General features: G+C 52.4%; 1 protein-coding gene across 1 annotated transcript in view; it reads right to left on the reverse strand.

The window, feature by feature from the left end:
* The window catches only part of LOC116955116 (uncharacterized), a 64275-nt gene extending 43742 nt beyond the window's left edge, over window positions 1-20533 (reverse strand). The window contains exons 1-3 of the mRNA XM_032976109.2: window positions 19608-20533; window positions 8787-9026; window positions 4955-5003 (exon numbers count right to left, since the gene is read on the reverse strand). Of these exons, the coding sequence (XP_032832000.1) occupies window positions 4955-5003; window positions 8787-9026; window positions 19608-20117 (799 nt within the window). The 5' untranslated portion in view covers window positions 20118-20533. The remainder of the gene's footprint in view (window positions 1-4954; window positions 5004-8786; window positions 9027-19607) is intronic.
* Window positions 20534-24744: the final 4211 nt, after the last annotated feature.

Below are 24744 nucleotides of genomic sequence, written 5' to 3' on the forward strand. Positions count from 1 at the left end.
CATCACTAACCACACACCACTCACCACCATCACTAACCACACATCACTCACCATCACTAACCACACACCACTCACCACCATCACTAACCATACATCACTCACCATCACTAACCACACACCACTCACCACCATCACTAACCACACATCACTCACCATCACTATCCACACACCACTCACCACGATCACTAACCACACATCACTCACCATCACTAACCACACATCCCTCACCACCATCACTAATCACACATCACTCACCATCATCACTAACCACACATCACTCACCACCATCACTAACCACACATCACTCATCATCATCACTAACCACATATCACTCACCATCACTAACCACAAATCACTCACCATCATCACTAATCACACATCACTCACCATCATCACTAACCACACATCACTCACCATCACTAACCACACATCACTCACCATCATCACTACCCACACATCACTCACCATCATCACTAACCACACATCACTCACCATCACTAACCACACACCACCACTAACCACACATCACTCACCACCATCACTAACCACACATCACTCACCACCATCACTAACCACACATCACTCACCATCATCACTAACCACACATCACTCACCACCATCACTAACGACACATCACTCACCATCACTAACCACAAATCACTCACCATCATCACTAATCACACATCACTCACCATCATCACTAACCACACATCACTCACCATCACTTACCACACATCACTCACCATCATCACTACCCACACATCACTCACCATCATCACTAACCACACATCACTCACCATCACTAAACACACACCATCACTATCCACACATCACTCACCACCATCACTAACCACATATCACTCACCATCACTAACCACACATCACTCACCATCATCACTAACCACACATCACTCACCACCATCACTAACCACACATTACTCACCATCACTTACCACACACCACTCACTACCATCACTAACCATACATCACTCACCATCACTAACCACACACCACTCACCACCATCACTAACCACACATCACTCACCATCACTAACCACACACCACTCACCACCATCACTAACCATACATCACTCACCATCACTAACCACACACCACTCACCACCATCAATAACCACATATCACTCACCATCACTATCCACACACCACTCACCACCATCACTAACCACACATCACTCACCATCACTAACCACACACCATCCCTATCCACACATCACTCACCACCATCACTAACCACATATCACTCACCATCACTAACCACACATCACTCACCATCATCACTAACCACACATCACTCACCACCATCACTAACCACACATCACTCACCATCACTAACCACACATCACTCACCACCATCACTAATCACACATCACTCACCATCATCACTAACCACACATCACTCACCACCATCACTCACCACACATCACTCACCATCATCACTAACCACACATCACTCACCATCATCACTTACCACACATCACTCACCATCATCACTACCCACCCATCACTCACCATCACTAACCACAAATCACTCACCATCATCACTACCCACACATCACTCACCATCACTAACCACAAATCACTCACCATCATCACTCACCACACATCACTCACCACCATCACTAACCACACATCACTCACCATCACTAACCACACATCACTTACCACCATCACTAACGACACATCACTCACCACCATCATTAACCACACATCACTCGCCACCATCACTAACCACACATCACTCACCATCACTAACCACACATCACTCACCATCATCACTAACCACACATCACTCACCACCATCACTAACCACACATCACTCACCATCACTAACCACACACCACTCACCACCATCACTAACCATACATCACTCACCATCACTAACCACACACCACTCACCACCATCACTAACCACACATCACTCACCATCACTAACCACACACCACTCACCACCATCACTAACCACACATCACTCACCATCAATAACCACACACCACTCACCACCATCACTAACCATACATCACTCACCATCACTAACCACACACCACTCACCACCATCACTAACCACACATCACTCACCATCACTAACCACACACCACTCACCACCATCACTAACCATACATCACTCACCATCACTAACCACACACCACTCACCACCATCAATAACCACATATCACTCACCATCACTATCCACACACCACTCACCACCATCACTAACCACACATCACTCACCATCACTAACCACACACCATCACTATCCACACATCACTCACCACCATCACTAACCATATATCACTCACCATCACTAACCACACATCACTCACCATCATCACTAACCACACATCACTCACCACCATCACTAACCACACATCACTCACCATCACTAACCACACATCACTCACCACCATCACTAATCACACATCACTCACCATCATCACTAACCACACATCACTCACCACCATCACTCACCACACATCACTCACCATCATCACTAACCACACATCACTCACCATCATCACTTACCACACATCACTCACCATCATCACTACCCACACATCACTCACCATCACTAACCACAAATCACTCACCATCATCACTACCCACACATCACTCACCATCACTAACCACAAATCACTCACCATCATCACTCACCACACATCACTCACCATCACTAACCACAAATCACTCACCATCATCACTCACCACACATCACTCACCACCATCACTAACCACACATCACTCACCATCACTAACCACACATCACTCACCACCATCACTAACGACACATCACTCACCACCATCATTAACCACACATCACTCGCCACCATCACTAACCACACATCACTCACCATCACTAACAACACATCACTCACCATCATCACTAACCACACATCACTCACCACCATCACTAACCACACATCACTCACCATCACTAACCACACACCACTCACCACCATCACTAACCATACATCACTCACCATCACTAACCACACACCACTCACCACCATCACTAACCACACATCACTCACCATCACTAACCACACACCACTCACCACCATCACTAACCATACATCACTCACCATCACTAACCACACACCACTCACCACCATCACTAACCACACATCACTCACCATCACTATCCACACACCACTCACCACGATCACTAACCACACATCACTCACCATCACTAACCACACATCCCTCACCACCATCACTAATCACACATCACTCACCATCATCACTAACCACACATCACTCACCACCATCACTAACCACACATCACTCATCATCATCACTAACCACACATCACTCACCATCACTAACCACAAATCACTCACCATCATCACTAATCACACATCACTCACCATCATCACTAACCACACATCACTCACCATCACTAACCACACATCACTCACCATCATCACTACCCACACATCACTCACCATCATCACTAACCACACATCACTCACCATCACTAACCACACACCACCACTAACCACACATCACTCACCACCATCACTAACCACACATCACTCACCACCATCACTAACCACACATCACTCACCATCATCACTAACCACACATCACTCACCACCATCACTAACGACACATCACTCACCATCACTAACCACAAATCACTCACCATCATCACTAATCACACATCACTCACCATCATCACTAACCACACATCACTCACCATCACTTACCACACATCACTCACCATCATCACTACCCACACATCACTCACCATCATCACTAACCACACATCACTCACCATCACTAAACACACACCATCACTATCCACACATCACTCACCACCATCACTAACCACATATCACTCACCATCACTAACCACACATCACTCACCATCATCACTAACCACACATCACTCACCACCATCACTAATCACACATCACTCACCATCATCACTAACCACACATCACTCACCACCATCACTCACCACACATCACTCACCATCATCACTAACCACGCATCACTCACCATCATCACTTACCACACATCACTCACCATCATCACTAACCACACATCACTCACCACCATCACTAACCACACATTACTCACCACCATCACTAACCACACCACTCACCACCATCACTAACCACACATCACTCACCACCATCACTAACCACACATCACTCACTACCATCACTAACCACACACCACTCACCATCACTAACCACACATCACTCACCACCATCACTAATCACACATCACTCACCATTATCACTAACCACACATCATTCACCATCATCACTAACCACACATCACTCACCATCATGATTCTATGTGGGTGTAAGCGCGTGTTACCATGTTTATGTATTTACGTGTTTATGTATTTACGTATTTATGTTTATGTATTTTGTGTTTGTTTATGCATTTAAGTATGTATGCATTTATGTGTTTATGTATTTATGCACTTAGTGTGTTTGTGTTTATGTATTTATGCATTTACGTGTTTATGCATTTACGTATTTATGTGTTTATGCATTTACATGTTTATATATTTGCGTGTTTATGTTTTCATGCATTTGTGTGTTTATGTATTATGTGTTTATGTATTTGCGTGTTTATGTATTTATGTGTTTATGTGTTTTGTGTTTATGTATTTACGTGGTTATGTATTTACATGTTTATGTATTTACATGTTTATGTATTTGCGCGTTTATGTATTTATGTATCTGTGTGTTTGTGTATGTATGTGTTTATGCATTTGCGTGTTTACATATTTATGTGTTAATGTGGTTATGTATTTGTGTATTTACGTGATTATGTGTTTATGTATTTATGTGTTTATGCATTTGCGTGTTTACATATTTATGTGTTAATGTGGTTATGTATTTGTGTATTTACGTGATTATGTGTTTATGTATTTATGTGTTTGTGCATTTATGTGTTTATGTATTTGTGTGTGTACCTGTAATCTCTCCATCACTCCCATCCACAGCTCGCTCGTGATTGCCTGCCTGTAACACAAACACACACACACAAACACACACAAAGACAATGACCCCCCACTTCAGAAATTAACAATACACTGCACAAATCCGAAGAGAGCCATAGTCGGTCTCTACGAACCTTAGGAATTATCACTGAACCTCAGGATACCTAAAGGAGCCTTAGTCTGGACATATAAGCATTGGGAATTAACACTGAACCCTACGACTCATAAGAGAGCCTCAATCTAGCTCTATGAGCACTGAACCCTATTACTCCTAAGACGGCATTAGTCTGGCTCTATGAGCCTCATGCATTCACAATCGCTCCTATAAATTGCAAGGGAGCATTAGTCTGGCGCTATGAGCCTCATGCATTCACAATCACCCCTATGAATTATAAGGGAAGCCATATTCTGGCTCTATGAGCTTCATGCATTCACAATTAACCCTACGATTCCCAAAGGCAGCCTTACTCTGGCTGTTGCGACCCTCACCAAAGAAACACTGCCATTGACAGTTGCTTGACACGTTAGGGGAACGTAAATAGTAACTGAATACACGGCAGTGATATTGCCTCACCGTGTCATACACACTTGATGATGATGATAACTAATAATAATCATAGAAACTGAGCGGCTACTAACCCCAAGGTTACTTCGAAGCTCCAAGAACCCCTTGTGGTTTCTGTAGGCCCGGGGCTGTACAAAGCCAAAGGGTAATTCTTCTGTGTAACTCCCTCGCCCGGTGTACAGGAGATCGTAGGTTCGATCCCGACCCCTGACACCTGCTGCTGTATATTTGGAGTCTGCGTGTCTCTCTCATCATCATCATCACGGTGGCTCGGAGATGTTAACTACCTCGCCTGGTATACAGAAGGCCGTAGGATCGATCCTGACCCCTGGTGCGTGCTGCTGTATATTTGGAGTTTGTGTGTCTCTCTCTCTCCCCATGGTCGCGTGGATTTTTCTCCGGGTCCTCCGGTTTTCCCCTCCACACTTAGAATCGACGTCATCACGCGTTTAGAGTTATTTGGCTGCTGCTATAAAATGTCCACATGATGATGATGATAAGCCGCCAACTTCGTTGAGCTGTTATTTGTGGTGGCCAGGTCGCTTCTGAAGAAGAGCGACTGCCTTGCTCAGTGGGTCTCACCTGGTACAAGAGTAGAGTTTGAGCTATGAGGGGCCATTACCTGAAACGTTGACGATTATACATTGGTTCCTCATAAGGCCACGCAAATACTAGTTGTGCATGACCGCCAACACAAACGACAGCCCAATGGAGTTATACTGTAGGCCACTTCATTGAAGCGATGGGACAAATATAGAAGTTAAACTTCACCCATGAAGTTTATCACGTAGTAGGCTTTCGCGACCAATATTATTCATAATCGAGGTTTTTTGGGTGAGATCGCATGGAGTATAAATGTGTCGTGACCCGCCACCACCCGACCCAGCCAGTAAGGGATTTGTCACATCAACAACGCGTGCCAATTCGTTTATTGCTTCAGCCCACCGGTGCGTTGGAGGGTAAATCCACAACATTGAAGTGGATTTACTCTCCAACACACCCGCGGGCTGAAGTAGTCACCAATTGGCACGCGTTGTTTACGTGACAAACTTTACTGGCCGTGTCGGGGTGGTGGAGGGTTATGGCACATTTATACTTCGCCTATGAAGTTGCCCCTTCTGCTGCCCACCACCACCCACCCCTGTCCACCACCGCCCACCCCTGCCCACCATCACCCCCCCTGCCCACCATCACCCCCCCTGTCCACCACCGCCCCCCCCTGCCCACCATCACCCCCCTTGCCCACCATCACCCCCCCCTGCCCACCACCGCCCACCCCTGCCCACCATCACCCCTCCTGCCCACCACCGCCCACCCCTGCCCACCATCGCTCCCCCTGCCCACCATCACCCCCCCCTGCCCACCACCGCCCACCCCTGCCCACCATCACCCCCCCTTGCCCACCACCGCCCACCCCTGCCCACCATCGCCCCCCCCTGCCCACCATCACCCCCCCTGTCCACCACCGCCCACCCCTGCCCACCATCACCCCCCCTGCCCACCATCACCCCCCCTGTCCACCACCGCCCCCCCCTGCCCACCATCACCCCCCTTGCCCACCATCACCCCCCCCTGCCCACCACCGCCCACCCCTGCCCACCATCACCCCTCCTGCCCACCACCGCCCACCCCTGCCCACCATCGCCCCCCCCTGCCCACCATCACCCCCCCCTGCCCACCACCGCCCACCCCTGCCCACCATCACCCCCCCTTGCCCACCACCGCCCACCCCTGCCCACCATCGCCCCCCCCTGCCCACCATCACCCCCCCTGTCCACCACCGCCCCCCCCTGCCCACCATCACCCCCCTTGCCCACCATCACCCCCCCCTGCCCACCACCGCCCACCCCTGCCCACCATCACCCCCCCTTGCCCACCACCGCCCACCCCTGCCCACCATCGCCCCCCCCTGCCCACCATCACCCCCCCCTGCCCACCACCGCCCACCCCTGCCCACCATCACCCCCCCTTGCCCACCACCGCCCACCCCTGCCCACCATCGCCCCCCCCTGCCCACCATCACCCCCCCTGTCCACCACCGCCCCCCCCTGCCCACCATCACCCCCCTTGCCCACCATCACCCCCCCCTGCCCACCACCGCCCACCCCTGCCCACCATCACCCCCCCTTGCCCACCACCGCCCACCCCTGCCCACCATCGCCCCCCCCTGCCCACCATCACCCCCCCCTGCCCACCACCGCCCACCCCTGCCCACCATCACCCCCCCTTGCCCACCACCGCCCACCCCTGTCCACCATCGCCCCCCCCTGCCCACCATCACCCCCCCTGTCCACCACCGCCCCCCCCTGCCCACCATCACCCCCCTTGCCCACCATCACCCCCCCCAGCCCACCACCGCCCACCCCTGCCCACCATCACCCCCCCTTGCCCACCACCGCCCACCCCTGCCCACCATCGCCCCCCCCTGCCCACCATCACCCCCCCCCTGCCCACCACCGCCCCCCCCTGCCCACCATCACCCCCCCCTGCCCACCACCGCCCACCCCTGCCCACCATCACCCCCCCTGGCCCACCACCGCCCACCCCTGTCCACCACCGCCCCCCCTGCCCACCATCACCCCCCTTGCCCACCATCACCCCCCCCTGCCCACCACCGCCCACCCCTGCCCACCATCACCCCCCCTTGCCCACCACCGCCCACCCCTGCCCACCATCGCCCCCCCCTGCCCACCATCACCCCCCCCCTGCCCACCACCGCCCCCCCCTGCCCACCATCACCCCCCCCTGCCCACCACCGCCCACCCCTGCCCACCATCACCCCCCCTGGCCCACCACCGCCCACCCCTGTCCACCATCGCCCCCCCCTGCCCACCATCACCCCCCCTGTCCACCACCGCCCCCCCCTGCCCACCATCACCCCCCTTGCCCACCATCACCCCCCCCTGCCCACCACCGCCCACCCCTGCCCACCATCACCCCCCCTTGCCCACCACCGCCCACCCCTGCCCACCATCGCCCCCCCCTGCCCACCATCACCCCCCCCCCTGCCCACCACCGCCCACCCCTGCCCACCATCACCCCCCCTTGCCCACCACCGCCCACCCCTGCCCACCATCGCCCCCCCCTGCCCACCATCACCCCCCCCCTGCCCACCATCACCCCCCCCCTGCCCACCATCACCCCCCCTTGCCCACCACCGCCCACCCCTGCCCACCGCCACCCCCCCGCGGGCACCTCCTCCCCGCCACACGCAAGGGCGCCCGCGCGAGCCTCACCCACCGCGTTGGCGACCTCGGTGGCCTTGTGGTCCACGTGGCGGCCGGACTTCTTCTCCTTGCGCTCCTTCTTCTTGACGCCGGGGCTCACGGCCCGGCCGCCGCCCTCGGCGGGCGGCGCGTCCCCCCCGCGGCCCGGCGGCGCCCTCTCGTCGCCCTCCCTGGAGCCCTTCACGACGAACGGCTCCACCTTGAGCACGCGGTAGAGGCGCTCCGCCAGCGCGTCCAGCGTGGCCGCGTCCATCTGGAGTGGTTTGGGGAGGGGGCGGGGGGGGTGGGAGACACGGGGGGGTGTGACGAGGTGGGAGAGACAGGGGGACGTGGGGACCGTGACGAGGTGGGAGACAGGAGACGTGAACCCCCACGAGGTGGAAGATACAAGGAGGACGTGACGAGGTGGGTGACAGAGAGGACGTGACGAGGTGGGAGACGCAGGGGATAAGGAGGAGGTGGGAGACACAGGGGGACGTGACCCTGACGAGGTGGGAGACAGGAGACATGACCCCCACGAGGTGGGAGACACAGGGGGACGTGACCCTGACGAGGTGGGAGACAGGAGACATGACCCCCCACGAGGTGGGAGACACAGGGGGACGTGACCCTGACGAGGTGGGAGACAGGAGACATGACCCCCCACGAGGTGGGAGACACAGGGGGGCGTGACCCTGACGAGGTGGGAGACAGGAGACATGACCCCCACGAGGTGGGAGACACAGGGGGACGTGACCCTGACGAGGTGGGAGACAGGAGACGTGACCCCCCACGAGGTGGGAGACACAGGGGGACGTGACCCTGACGAGGTGGCCCAGCTTGTGTGGGTTGGGGCCCAGATAGCGTTGCCGGCTGCGACAGTCCCGGAAATTGGCATCTGCGTTCGGGTGGCAGGAATTGATTTGTTCCCAGATCTGGTACCGGTGCTGAGTTGAACTTTATTCAAAACTATAAAAAAGAAACTTACAAACTCTTTTATTCATTTATTTTACGAGGCAAGGGCCACTGAGCTGCAATGTAGTGGCTCTTTGTCAGAAGCCACCAACCGGCTATCACAAATGAGAGCTCAACGAAGTGGCTCAGCATCATGGTCAGGTGGAAATTGATAGCAGCCAGACACTCGAAAGGCGTGACGTTGATTCTAATTGTGGAGGGAAACACCGGAGGACCCGGACAAAAATCCACGCAACCACGTGGAGAGAGAGAGACGCGTTCACTCAAAATGTAGAACAACAAGTGTTTAGGGTCGGGATCGAACCCACGTCCTCCTGTGTACCAGGCGAGGTAGTTAACATCTCCTAGCCACTGTGATGATTATGATGAGAGAGAGAGAGACGCAAACTCCAAATATACAGCAGCAGCAGGCATCGTCAGGGTCGGGATCGAACCCACGACCTCTTGTATACCAGGCGAGGTAGTTAACAACCCATCACCGCGTCCTGCAGAGTTTTAATAGAAGCCGGGCGCCGACTATGAAATGTGTGCGGGTGCGCTCTGCGCAAAAGGTGGCAAGGCGAGATTGATCAGAGGAGGTGGCAGCTCATTGGACAAGTACTGTCTCAATCCACTGCTGGATGAGGGCCTCCCCACGCCCTGCAGCGTCTGACCTCCGACCCCTCAACTCTCAGCGGCTAACGGCACAAAGACGCACAAACCGCATGTTATCTTGTTTCTATGAGTAATTTCTGTAGCGCCTTATCCGGGGCGCTCTGCGCAGAATTGGCACCGGTACAACGTATGGGTGTACAGTGTTGGAGACGAGGTGAGTGAACTAGGGGGACGGCAAGGAGCACGTCTGTGATGCGTGACTTCGGCGGAGAGCCAAGTTTGATGGCAGTGAATGATGATGATGAGCGGATTCAATGGGCGGGGGTTAATGAGTGAGAGCCGCGTAATGAGAACACGAAGAGGGAACAGTAACGGCGGTCAGTTGGTGGTTACGAGGAGGGAGATTACGGGGGGTCGTGGGGTGATGCTCTGGAACAATAAGTGTTGGGTTTTCAGTGCGGGGCGGAAACGAGTGAGTGAAGGTGACCGCTTCATGTGGAGGGGGTGGAGGAGCTTGTTCCATCGAATGTTATGCAATTACCGACGAAACGTCGTACTACTCAAATTCTAAATGTTGTGGATTCACTCTTCAAACACACCGGTGGGCTGAAGAAGTAAATAATTGGAGTTTTGTTAACGTGACAATTTTTTTTTTACTGATTGGCCGTGTCGGGTGGTGGAGGGTTGCGACACATTCATACTTACACGATATAACCCAACAGCTTTTATTATGAATAGTACTGGTCGCAAAAGCCTACGAGTTAAACGAAGAATACAAAAAAAAACATCCGTAGTTATCGTTCAAGGGGGGGAAAAAAACCGTACGTCGCAAAAATTCCCAATTATTTCAAACTTAAAACTCACTCTCAGTCTGCTCACTCGCGAGCCAAAATCTGGAGGCTGATCGACCGATCAGAAGTCAGAGATGGGCCCTAAGAGCCCGTGGCAGGAAATTAAAAACTCACCATGGAAATGTGTTACTAGACTGCCGTGTACTGTGATAATAATAATCATCATCGTCGTCAAGTCAAGAGTACTGCATTCACTCACTCTGTAAGAGAGAGAGAACGACGCAGCAACACGAGGAGGAACCACGGCCGAGCGGGAAGGTAGCAGCGGGGTGGTGAGCGAGCACGACCAACAATCGCCCCACGCTCTGCGGTCCCAGACACACGAGGCCGTTATAGGCAGCCGACCAATGGGCGTTTACGCGCGGGAGGGAAACTGCAGCACCTGGGGATGCGAGGGAGCAACACTGTATCCCATCCAGGGAATCTTTGTCTTTTGTGTGTATGTTTGTAGTGGTGTACGTCGTTAATATCTACGTCTGCCTGTGTGTGCGTGTCTGTATTTGTGTATGTCGTTAAGTCCTCGTGTCTGTGCATCTTCATTTGTTTATGTCAATGTGTGTTTACATTGCGTGCATGTAAATGTGTATATTTGTGTAGGCGTTTAACGTTGTAATTTGTCTCTACTTGTGCATGTAAAAATGTCCTTGCGTGTGTTGCTATGCAAGCCTTCTCCCTGGGGAGCCGGGGTGTGGCTCATCCCACCCGACGCCCACGGGGAGTTTCACGGCAGCATCTGTACGTGATCCACCAACCCCTCGCTGCTGCCTCCACGGTGCTGCATTGCAGGCCAAGGGCGGGTAGCCACTGCCGCACAGGCGCGCGGGTAATCAAAACTAGAACAATTTGAGGATTGCAGGTTGTGGTGAGAAACACGATCGTTATCGGTGACCTCGGGGAAGACGGGACCGACCGGGAGGATAGCGACCGCTGCAGGTTACGCTGAGAGACGTGTGGGGGGGACGCGCGGATCAGAGATAACTTCTACAGAGGCTGCTGGCATCATCCACTGTTCGCCTTTTGGCGTTGTTCTCTGGTCTGACGCCGGTGGTGAGACCGGGCCCTAAAGAAGCATCCCGTCTCTGGTGTAGGCCAATCAGTTTCAAAGACGATGCGTAATATTATTCAATCTAGATTTATTACGTGTTAAACTGAGATGTGGTTGAGTCTCTTTAAACGGAGTCTTTCCTTTTCCGGATTGTTCGGTTGGCTCTGGGTTTGCTGTTTTCCGTTTTCCACTTCACTCCCTTTTCACGCATTGCACAATCGGGGATCCTCAGATGGAATGCGCGTTATACACAGTGCCGGATTATCCTCGTGGCTAAAGTACCTGCACAGGCTACGGGCCCCGCACTTTCAAGGGCCTCGCGCTAAACGCTTTCAAGCTCTCAATTCCGGTGATTCTGCACTTGCTCTATTACTATAGTACTATACCGCCTTCAACTTTGACGAACGACCGGGTGTTTCAGGTTAGCGATTCGTCGTATTTTCTGGCTGTATAGCAAATGAAAAAATACAATTACTTTACTATGCAAGTTAAACATCTGTGTTTTCACATTTGTGCGTTTATTATTTAGGGCCCATTTATAACAACGCACGCTACAGTTCCCCGCACGAGCTTAATCCGCCACTGTTTATCCATTTGAGTTACTATTTTGTTGCCGATGATGACGATGACGGTGGTGGCGATGGAGTGTGATTCCCTGCGTTGCGAGTTATTAACGTTGCGAAGACCGCGCGCTCGCCTCCACCCCCCTCCCACAAAGTCCACGAGGGTTGCCTTCTGGATGTAATCAAACTTGTGTTGTTGTCCAGCGTCGTGAGTTGCGTCTCCGTTTAGACGGGGCCTGTGTGTGCGTATGCCTGGGGAGACAATGGCAGCTGATGTTTTCCACCTTCCAGCACTTGCCCCAACAGTTCTGTGAAGGCTATACGGGGAATCTTTGTCTTTTGTGTGTATGTTTGTAGTGGTTTACGTCGTTAATATCTACGTCTGCCAGTGTGTGTGTGTGCGTGTCTGTATTTCGTGTCTCTGCATATGCAATGGTTTATGTCAATGTGTGTTTACATTGCGTGCATGTAAATGTGTATGTGTGTAGGCGTTTAACAACGTAATTTGTCTCTACTTGTGTATCTAAATATGTCCTTGCGTGTGTATGTCTGTATGTATGTCTACATGTGTGCGTTTAAATTACTTAGTTAATGGGGGAGCGGTAGTGTAGTGATTAGTGCTACGCTGCGCTACGAACCCAGCGACCCTGGTTCGATTCCCGCTTAGGGCCACCAACACCAGGTGACGATTATCTGAACCGGTCCTGGGCCTCCCCTAGGTCGACTCGGCCTCAAATGAGTACCTGGTGCGGTGTGTAGTCAACATCGCCACTGGGGAGACAAAGGCGGCCGGGCGTGGTATCGGCCACCCACCCCCTCGTGTGCCGTGCCGGCCTTCATAAGTGCCACTAAGGCTACGCGGAGGGATCTGTCGACTTATATGTCGGTCTACATTGAAATGATTCAGTTACCGAGCGAGACGAGAATCAGCAAGAACGTTACACAAGGGAACGCGCAGAGCCATACAGATACAAACACGGGGACAATTCATCGTCACGTCTCCGCATATCCGTCTCCTCCACGTCAAGAGATGAATAAACGTGTTTCTTACGCACGGTCCTCTGCGGGTTCGTAATTACAGTGGCGTTGGTTCTGCGCGAGCCGGTTTCAACGTGCAGTGTCTCATCAGCAGTCCGCCTCGCTCGAAGCAATCGTCAGTACGATGGCTCCCACGTGCAATGTGAGTGAGGGTGGACCGACACATTGATTAGCAATACCGTGTCAACCCATACGGGTATACGCCGTCTTCTTGGAATTGAGTCTTCAGGTCCATGCCAGGGACGTGCGGTGAGGTCAATGGCTGGGGAGGCACTGGTTAGTGTCAGAGGCAGATTCACACACGGGGGGGGGGGCGTGGCCTCACGGAGGTGGGCGTGGCCTCATTGAGAGGGGCGTGTCTGACACGTGTTTGACACGCCCCCCTCAGTGAGGCAGATGTGATAGCTGCCTCCCCCGGTGCTTTTTCATTGCAGTTTCATGACGAGACCAGCGAGCCTAAATATCTTTATACACATACGTGAAATAAGGTAACCTGAAGTATGGAAGGCGAGGAAATTAAATGAAGGGGTCTACAAACATCACATTGGTGACATACTGAGATAGTAACAGGCACGCGCTTATTGCCCGTGCTCCATCCAGTTACTGAGGGGTTGCGCAATCAGAGGGGAGGCTGAGCTCGTCGCTGCCTCACCTCTCGTCTCTTCCTGTATCTGCAGCGGAGCTCCGCAAATTTGGCGATTTTGACTCTAAAAGTGATTGGAATCGTACAGAAATGACGTGACACAGATCAGTGGAAAAATATTAATTTTTAGTTTGTGATTTTTTACTTTTCGTAACAGCTATTTTCATTAGAGTATGACAGATGAGGCTCTACCTCGCCTGCCTCCCCTGACCGCACGTCCCTGGTCCATACGGCGTACAGCCGTTTAAAAACGGGCAAAAACATTTATAATAAAATCAGTCTATTTGTTTGTGTTTCTCCCTTGTGATGGGGCTTTGTAGGATGAACGCTGAGATTTATAAGGGCCACGGGCGTGACCAGCAAGGTCTGAATTGGTCTGTAACAAGGTAGGTGCACTGATAAAGGGGTTGACAGCTGTGGACAAAGGCGGCCGGGCATGGCGCTGCCCACACCGCCCCCCCCCCCCCTAAGTAGGCGCTCGCCACCAGTAACAATGTCGTTCTGCAGCCTTTATCGATCCACCGTGTGCCTCCGCACAACAGGTATTCATTAGTCGATTGATGCGGACGCTGAAGGCCATGGAATGAACCGCAAAGGGAGAGGGAGACCTTAGCGGGGAATGCCTTGGCGGCGACACCATCAGAAACACCGCGGTGCCCGGAAAGATGTGGCCACTTCTTGAGCAATATTGGGCACCAGACAGAGGAAAGTGGAAACAAGTGATAACACGCGCTGTGGACACCTTACGGGCTACCTGCCCATGGATCGTGACGATGATGACGATACTCTTTGGTTCTATTCGGCAAAGTCACGTAGGTTAAAAATAAAACAACAAAAATCACGACATTTCGGCCACAACACAAGCGGCCTTCATCAGGTGAAGGGATCAGGCTGTCTCGAGACATACTGAGATAGTAACAGGCACGCGCTAATTGCCCGCGCTCCATCCAGTTACTGAGGGGTTGCGCAATCAGAGGGGAGGCTGAGCTCGTCGCTGCCTCACCTCTCGTCTCTTCCTGCAGTATCTGCAGCGGAGCTCCGCAAATTTGGCGATGTTAACTCTAAAAGTGATTGGAATCATACAAAAATGACATAACACGTTGATTTTTGTTGTTTTATTTTTTACCTACGTGACTTTACCGAATAGAACCAAAGAGTATGGATCCTTGCAGTCACGAAAGCTTCAAATCTAGAGATGATGACGATGCTCGTGGCGTCTGTCATCTCGAACGCATTCCATCCCGAGGCTGCCGCTCTGTGTTGCTATTCTTGACCCGTGGACCATCCATTGGGCCCTTCCGGCCGTGACGCCTCTTGCTCAAACCACTTTTCTCAACGGTTTTTGTACAAATCTGCGAGTAATGCTCGTAACTCAAGACTGCGAAAAACTGTAAATCAGGAAACAGTTTGATAATTAAATTCTCATCAGGCCCCATTGTATACAGAGTGCTGCCCCCAAATCGTATGCCCCTCTACCTCTCTGGCCTCCCTATGGAGTGCCGCGGTTTGGAGATGTTAACTACCTCGCCTGGTACGCAGGAAGTCGTGGGTTCGATCCCGACCCTGACGATCCCTGCTGCTGCTGTATATTTGGAGTTTGCGTGTCTCTCTCTCATCATCACGGTGGCTAGGAGATGTTAACTACCTCGCTTGGTACGCAGGAGGTTGTGGGTTCGATCCCGACCCTGACGATGCCTGCTGCTGTATATTTGGAGTTTGCGTGTCTCTCTCATCATCATCATCATCACGGTGGCTAGGAGATGTTAACTACCTCGCCTGGTACGCAGGAGGTCGTGGGTTCGATCCCGACCCTGACGATGCCTGCTGCTGCTGTATATTTGGAGTTTGCGTGTCTCTCTCATCATCATCATCATCACGGTGGCTATGAGATGTTAACTACCTCGCCTGGTACGCAGAGGTTGTGGGTTCGATCCCGACCTTGACGATGCCTGCTGCTGCTGCTGTATATTTGGAGTTTGCGTGTCTCTCTCTCTCGCTCTCCCGGTGGTCGCGTGAAGTTTCCTCCGGGTCCTCCAATTTGTGTTCCCTCCTCCACATTTAGAATCAACGTCACGCGTGCTTCAGAGTCACGTGGCTGCTATACATGTCCACGTGATAAGCCACTTCGTTGAGCTTGATAGCTCAGTGGGCCTCGCCTGGTACAAAAGTAAAGTATGTGCTATGAAGAAGGGCCATTGCCTGAAACGTTGCCGCTTATATATATTTGTTCCTCATGAGCCCACACACACAAACGGTGGTGGTGTTGTTATTACGATGGTGCCGAGTTGTTTGTGTACCCCTGCCAACACAGCGGCAGCAGATAATTTGTAGACCACAAGAAATACGTTTCACAAGAAATGTATGTTTGTACGTTGAATTTCTTTCGCACCGTACGCGGGCAACCGCGCTAATCGGAGGTGCTGGGGAGAAGACAGCAAACTAAACACAATAAGCAGTTATAAAGAATTTAGTTTCCAATCTTGACTATTTAAAAGTCCACAGCCCCAGCGGTTTCCTAATATCGGAAGAGCGTTCAAGTCGGCCGCAGAAGAGCATCTGAAAGCCGCCGCCGCCGCCGCTGCTGCTGCTACGAGGGCGATCGGAGTTCGCGTGGTTGATGCTTTATGCTACTTGACGAGGTCGGCGAGGTGCTGCTTATGGCTCACTCGTGGCACCGCACTGGGCAAAAACGGTGAGCGATGATTACCCAATCGCGATCAGGCGTAGCAGCGACTCCCGCACCGCCGACTGCGAAAAACAGTGGGCAGGACCCTCCTGACAAAAGAGTCTTGAGACTCAGTGACGCTTTGCCTGGGTGAACAGAGATCTTAATAAACAAACAAACGTTTGCATGTTCACCGCAAGTAATGTGTGCGTGGTGAATGCAGCAACTTGATTCCTTGCAAGATGTTTCTATTCGGTGTTTGAACACTCTTAACACAACTCCTGTTTTTATTGCCAGGAAGGGTAAAATGCATACTCTTATTTTTCACACCGATAGTTATCATTTTCTTCAACGAGTTAACATCCTTGTAAAAAGGTTTCAGTTTTGTTGCCAGAAAAAAAGGGGACGAACATTATTATTATTATACTTTGGTACTGACGATGTGTGACGAGGGGGGGGGGGGGGTTTGAGAAATGTGACGTCACATCAAAACGCGCAACTTTAAATAAATATAGACAACACGATTTAAAGCTTTCGTGACTGCAATGATTCATCTTCTTTGGTTCTTTCGGTAAAGTCACGTAGAATGAGAATAAAATAATAAATTGATAAAATAAAATAACACAATAATATTCTCACGACGTTTCGGCCACAACACGAGACAGTCTCGTCCCTTCACCTGATGAAGGCCGCTTGTGTTGTGGCCGAAACGTCGTGAGAATATTATTGTGTTATTTTATTTTATCAATTTATTATTTTATTCTCATTCTACGTGACTTTACCGAAAGAACCAAAGAAGATATAGACAACACGTTCTACTTAATTAAGTAGACTTTTTAATAAATGTTTTCTCCTACATCATCAGAGTGCAGCGCCACATTAAATACGCACTACAATGTTACAATAGTTTAAAGCGATTTGAAGCATGTTTGATTTTTTTGGGAGGGGGGGGGGCAGAGCTTTGTGACGTCATATTTGAAGGGGGGGGGGGGGTGGTCTGACTTTTTGTGACGCCGTGTGACGAGGGGGGATCAAAAATCGTCCAAAATCGCGTGACGTCATTTATGGACTTCCCCCAACAACATTTGCTACAGGCCCCGCACCTCGCTTCATCCGGCACTGAATATGAGTCCTGCTCACGGCCACCAACAGCCCAGTGACGATTATCCGAACCGGTCCTGCGCCTCCCCTAGGTCGACTCAGCCTCAAACGAGTACCTGGTGTAGCGGTGTGTAGTTAACATCGCTAGCACTGGGGGAGACAAAGGCGGCCGGGCGCGGTGCTGGTCACCCACTTCCCTCACGTGCCGGCCCTCAGAGCTTGCTGCTCGCTAACGGCACTTGCTCCCATCGTCTGCCGAGGCTCCACGGGGGATCTTTGCCTGTGTATAGGGGGAGCGGTGGTGCAGCGGTTAGCGTAACGCGCAAGGATCCTACCAACTCAAATTCTATTCCCGGCCACGGCTCACATCAGTGGCGAGATGACATTTGAACCCCCCCCACCAAGCCCCCACCCCTGATCCCCCACCCTACCTCTCCCCACCCTTCTTCACACAAACTGCGCCGACCAGTGTGGTGAAGTATGGTTAAACAACACGAGCAGGCCAAGGCGTGTGTGGGGAGGTGTGGGGAGGTGTGGGGGGGGGGTGTGGGGGGGTGTTGGGGGGGGGGGGTAAGGCCCTCATCCAGCAGTGGATTGAGGCTGCACATGCCCAGTGGGCTAACCACCTCCTCTGGGCAGCCACCTTCACCACAGAGGCTCTGGGTCTATTGTCAGAACCCGCAATTCAGTTCAGGCGCAGCAATGCCGCTACAAAGACACAGATCCCCCGTGTAGGCTGTAACAGATTAGGGGCAAGTGCCGCTAGCGAGTCGCAGCAGCAGGGTGGGTGGCCAACACCACGCCCGGCCGCCTTTGTCTCCCGAGTGCCGATGTTTTACTACGCACCGCGCCAGGTGCTCATTTGAGAGCTGAGTCGACCTAGGGGAGGGGCCCAGGTACCGGCTCAGACAATCGTCACCTGGGTGTCGGTGGCCGTGAGGGGGAATCGAACTCGGCTCGCCGGGTGGCGCCGACCGCGGCTGCACCGCCGCTCCCCGCGAGGTCTTCGTCACGAACGGATTGCCGCCATCCGACTCGGCCTCAGCAGGCGAGTGAACGAGTGGGGGGTGGGGGGGGGGGGGGTGGCGGGGGGGTTGGCGAGCGAGGGATTGAGCGGCTTGGAGAATGAACGAGTCCAATGAGTTTTTTGTGTGGCATCTACAACCTCCTTTCCCACCGTACGTCGTCAACCGTGATCATCGGACGTGGCCGAGTGGGCGAGCGGCTATGGATTTGACACCTTCCCAACCTCCTATAGACCCCCCGCCCCAAACCCGCCCTGAATTCTCAGTCTGCCCAGGTGGGGCGACCCCAGATCACACGACCCCCACAGTGCACAACACCCCCGCGACTCTCCTCCACCCGGCCCTCCGCGCTCACCTGGAGGTGTTGGTGACCTCCGCCTGCCCCCGCAGACGCCGCGCTCTGCCTGGGCGCGTGCTGGAGGCCGACCTCCTCGGCGACGGCCTTCTTCTTCGTCCCGTCCGGCCGGCCCGACGTCGCCTTGTCCACCGCCGCCCTCTTGCCGCGCCACCTTCCGTACGCGAGCGCCACCAGCGCCGCGGCGAGCAGCGCCGCCGCGACGGGCAGAACGACGTTGAGGTGGGGCATCTTCTCCTCCAGCCGTGCCAGGGGCGCCCGCATGGCCGGGTACTTGCTGGCCAGGTCGTGGAGGGCGTCCACGGCGTTGGGCACCATGAGTTCGACGCGGCCGCGCCAGGCGTCGAGCTGCGACGAGAGGGTCTCGGAGGCGCGCGACGCGGCCACCGACGCCTCCTCGGCGGCCGTCCTCAGCTTCAGCGCCGCCGCCTCCAGCGCCGGCTTGAGGTCGGCCTGGAGCTTGGCCGTCAGCTGCTGCAGGTTCGCCCGCAGGCCTTCGATTGCGGACATCGTGAGATCGCCGGGTGGGGGCGGGGGGGGGAGATTGGGGTTGGTGAATCACGCAAGGCTGGAGGGGGTCTGCATCAGGCGTGGTGCGCGGGGCGAGGCGGCTGGTAGCGGGAGGTTGAGGGGTCGAACCCGGGCGGTTCAAAGTCCGCGGTTCACCGACTTGGCTTCGACGCTCTTGGGGAGGCTCGGGGCGCACGCGGTTCTTGTCGAGGTGGAGCGGAGAGACGGTGGGAGGATGGCGCTCGGCGTGCGGTGCGACGGACCCACTTGCGCGCACGCACTGCCACGCCGCTGATTCGCTCGCCGTGGACTTGAGCTCGGCTGTGGGGAATGTTTTTTTTGTGCTGAGAGTGAGAGATGGCAGCGAGAGAAGAGGAGGGAGAGACACGTGGGGTGGGGGTGTCTCGTGCTAGCGGAGGAGCTATTTTGTCTCGTGCCTGATGAACGAGGTGTGGGGGGTGGTGGTGGTGGGGGGGGTAATTCGAGGAGACGAGACTGGATTTGGGTCATGTCAGACGTGGACAGGGGGTGGTGGTGGCGGTGGTGGTGGCGGTGCAGAGGGGCGATGAAGGAGAGGCAGGAGATGGATCGAGAGGCATGAGAGAGGGAGATGATGGGATGGGAGAGAGACTGCAGTGGAGGAGGTGGAGGAGGTGGAGAAGCATCGAGATCTAGGAGAGCGGAGAAGTCTAATGTCGGGAGAAGATGTGAAATAACTATAGGAGTGTGTGTGGGTGTGTACGCGGGAGTAGGAGGTGGTGGTGGTGGTGGCTAGCAGGTAGACCTCACACTCGGATGGCTCAAAGTTCAAATCCAGCCCGGTGACTGACTCTGCCCATCATCCAGGGGGGTCGTTAAAATGAGTACCAACCCCTTGGTAAGCTGTGATTGGCGAGCATAGGGTGGTTGGGCAACCAAAATAACAAAATGAGCCAATTTTATGTTTTCAATTCGTTAAGAGCCCCCCCACCTCAATATTTATAGATATACAATGCATGTCAATTAAACATCACTATAAACAAGTCCTTAAAGATACACAATGCATGTCAATGTAACATAACTATAAACAAGTTCTTAAAGCTACACAATGCATGTCAATGAAACATCACTATAAACAAGTTCTTAAAGATACACAATGCATGTCATTGTGACGTCACTATAAGCAAGTCCTTATAGATACACAATGCATGCCATTGTGACGTCACTTTAAGCAAGTCCTTATAGATACACAATGCATGTCATTGTGACGTCACTATAAGCAAGTCCTTATAGATACACAATGCATGTCATTGTGACGTCACTATAAGCAAGTCCTTAAAGAGCCCAATGGGGCTGCTTCAGAGCCGCAAGTTCACGACTTTTGAGGTCTCTGGTGACCCCTGCGGCTCCAGATCCAAATCTGCCAGCAGGCGGCTCGATCCGCCTCTAGCCGAGTCACTCGGCACGGCAAAAACCCCGCCCGGGCAATCTCCCCGATGTTCGGTATTCGAAGCGAGGGGTTTGAGGTCAGTGCCGGATGAAGCTCGTGCGGGGCCTGTAGCATGCGATATAAACGGGGCCCGAACTAATAAAAAAAGAACGTAAATATTAAAACATCCATTTTTTTAAACTTGCATAGTAAAGAAATTGTATCTTTTTTCACTTGCTACACAGCCAGATAATACGACAAATCGCTAACCTCAAACACCCAGTCGTTCATAAAAGTTGAAGGCAGTATAGTACTATAGTAATAGATACACCGAGCCGGAATTGATAGCTTTAAAGCATTTAGCGCGGGGCCTTTGAAAGTGCGGGGCCCGTAGCATTTGATACTTTTGCTACTATCCACCGATTTTAACGCATCACAGATTCGCCCCCATTGCTTCCTCTCATGTACAGGATGCTTAAAATTTCGTAACAAATTTGCAACTATAACCCAACGACAAAGGAAATCAAATGGCACTCACCTGGTTTAAAGAAAAAACTGCGGTATTTTAACATTTTTCTAAATTATACCAGGTAAGGCCCACTGAGCTATGTAGCTCATTTTAAGAAGCGACATGGATCACAAATGATATCAGCTCAACAAAGTGGCTCATCACGTGGAAATGTATCAATAATACATATATGGATGATATTGGTCGCGAAAGCCTACGTGTTAAACTACGTGTTCAGCCACCGTGACGATGATGAGAGGGAGACACGCAGACTCCAACTGTACAGCAGCAGGCGTCAGGGTCGGGATTGAACCCACGACCTCCTGTATACCAGGTGAGGGAGTTAACATCTCCTAGCCACCGTGATGATGATGAGAGAGAGACACGCAGACTCCAAATATACAGCAGGCGTCAGGGTCGGGATCGAACCCACGACCCCCTGTAGACCAGGCGAGGGAGTTAACATCGCCACCGGTGTTGTGCCGTGAGCGGGAATCGATCTCGGGCCGCCGGGTCAGTAGTGCGGCACGCTAATCACTACTACACCACCGCTTCCCACACACAGACACACACACACGTACACACACACACATGTACACGCTCCTCTGGCTGGAACCGGACACCACCGACACCACCGCCGCCGCCCTCTCTCAGCCTCCAACATCAGCGGAACCTGACACCGACGCATACGCGGCATTCACACGGCGCAGGCCGGCCCTGCTTTAGCAGCGCTGGGCTCCGTGTCTCCGACATGGCCATTATGACCCCCCCCCTCCCCAGGGTGCGAGAGCGACACGCAAATGCCACGTTAAAGTCTCTGACACGGCCCTGGTGAGCATCTTTTGTGAGGCGACCACAGGCGAGTTTCTCAGCGGCGGTGGCCACGCGTCTCCAACACGGCCGTTGTGACCTCCCACGGTGTGACCTCTGTTGTGACCTCCCACGGTGTGACCTCCGTTGTGACCTCCCATGGTGTGACCTCCCATGGTGTGACCTCCCATGGTGTGACCTCCCACGGTGTGACCTCCGTTGTGACCTCCCATGGTGTGACCTCCCACAGTGTGACCTCCGTTGTGACCTCCCACAGCGTGACCTCCCACGGTGTGACCTCCCACGGCGAGAGAGATCCAGACCCCGGGATCAAAACCCACGGTTTCACGTTTTCTGAATACAATCTTTGTGAACCTCGCTAACATTCATAAAGAACCTGGGTGTGCCGGTCATCTCAGGCAGCCGACCCATGGCACCTGGAATCTGCATCCCCTGTCCTGCCAGCAGCGAGATTTCCACACATAACGTGGTCTCAAGGTGCACCTAGCCTGGCACAAGCGCTGTGGTGACATGAACGCTAATTCGTGACAAATGGCGGCCGGTGCTATACGTATGGTGTGAAAGAAATTCAGCATACAGTGAGGGAAAAACGTATTTGATCCCCTGCTGATTTTGTACGTTTGCCCACTGACAAAGAAAATATTAGTCTATAATTTTAATGGTAGGTTTATTTGAACAGTGAGACACAGAATAACAACAAAAACATCCAGAAAAACGCATGTCAAAAATGTTATAAATTGATTTGCATTTTAATGAGGGAAATAAGTATTTGACCCCCTCTCAATCAGAAAGATTTCTGGCTCCCAGGTGTCTTTTACACAGTTAATGAGCTGAGATTAGGAGCACACTCTTAAAGGGAGTGCTCCTAATCTCAGCTTGTTACCTGTATAAAAGACACCTGTCCAAAGAAGCAATCAATCAGATTCCAAACTTTCCACCATGGCCAAGACCAAAAAGCTCTCCAAGGATGTCAGGGACAATATTGTAGACCTACACAAGGCTGGAATGGGCTACAAGACCATTGCCAAGCAGCTTGGTGAGAAGGTGATAAGAGTATGCGATTATTCGCAAATGGAAGAAACACAAAAGAACTGTCAATCTCCCTCGGCCTGGGGCTCCATGCAAGATCTCACCTCGTGGAGTTGCAATGATCATGAGAACGGTGAGGAATCAGCCCAGAACTACACGGGAGGATCTAGTCAATGATCTCAAGGCAGCTGGGACCATAGTCACCAAGAAAACAATTGGTAACACACTACGCCGTGAAGGACTGAAATCCTGCAGCGCCCACAAGGTCCCCCTGCTCAAGAAAGCACATATGCATGCCCGTCTGAAGTTTGCCAATGAACATATGAATGATTCAGAGGACAACTGGGTGAAAGTGTTGTGGTCAGATGCTTTGAAATTGGGTCCATCGCTTTGGAACTCCCTGCATGTGATGCATTTTCTTTGAAACCGATTGGTCTACACCAGTGACAGTCTTCTTCATGGCATCGTCTCGCCAGTGTCAATGAATAAACAGGGTCCATAAAACAATGAATAAACAGGGCCCTTAAAACAATGAATAAACAGGGCCCTTAAAACAATTAATAAACAGGGTCCATAAAACAAACAATGAATAAACAGGGCCCTTAAAACAATGAATAAACAGGGCCCTTAAAACAATGAATAAACAGGGTCCTTAAAACAATGAATAAACAGGGTCCTTAAAACATTGTGCTGCTGCCTCCGGGCTCTGGAGACAACCAAGAGAAGATTCCAGGCACGCGTTGACACTTATGGCGAATAAGTGTAGATTCTTCGACGTTTTGAAGCTATTAACATACATCTGTTATCATGTTATTATCCGTTATTTTTCCTTAATAACGATAGTCCCATGT

The sequence above is a fragment of the Petromyzon marinus genome, chromosome 58 (assembly GCF_048934315.1).
Source record: "Petromyzon marinus isolate PM22_M1 ecotype Great Lakes invasive population chromosome 58, UKy_Petmar_22M1.pri1.0, whole genome shotgun sequence".
NCBI lineage: Eukaryota > Metazoa > Chordata > Hyperoartia > Petromyzontiformes > Petromyzontidae > Petromyzon > Petromyzon marinus.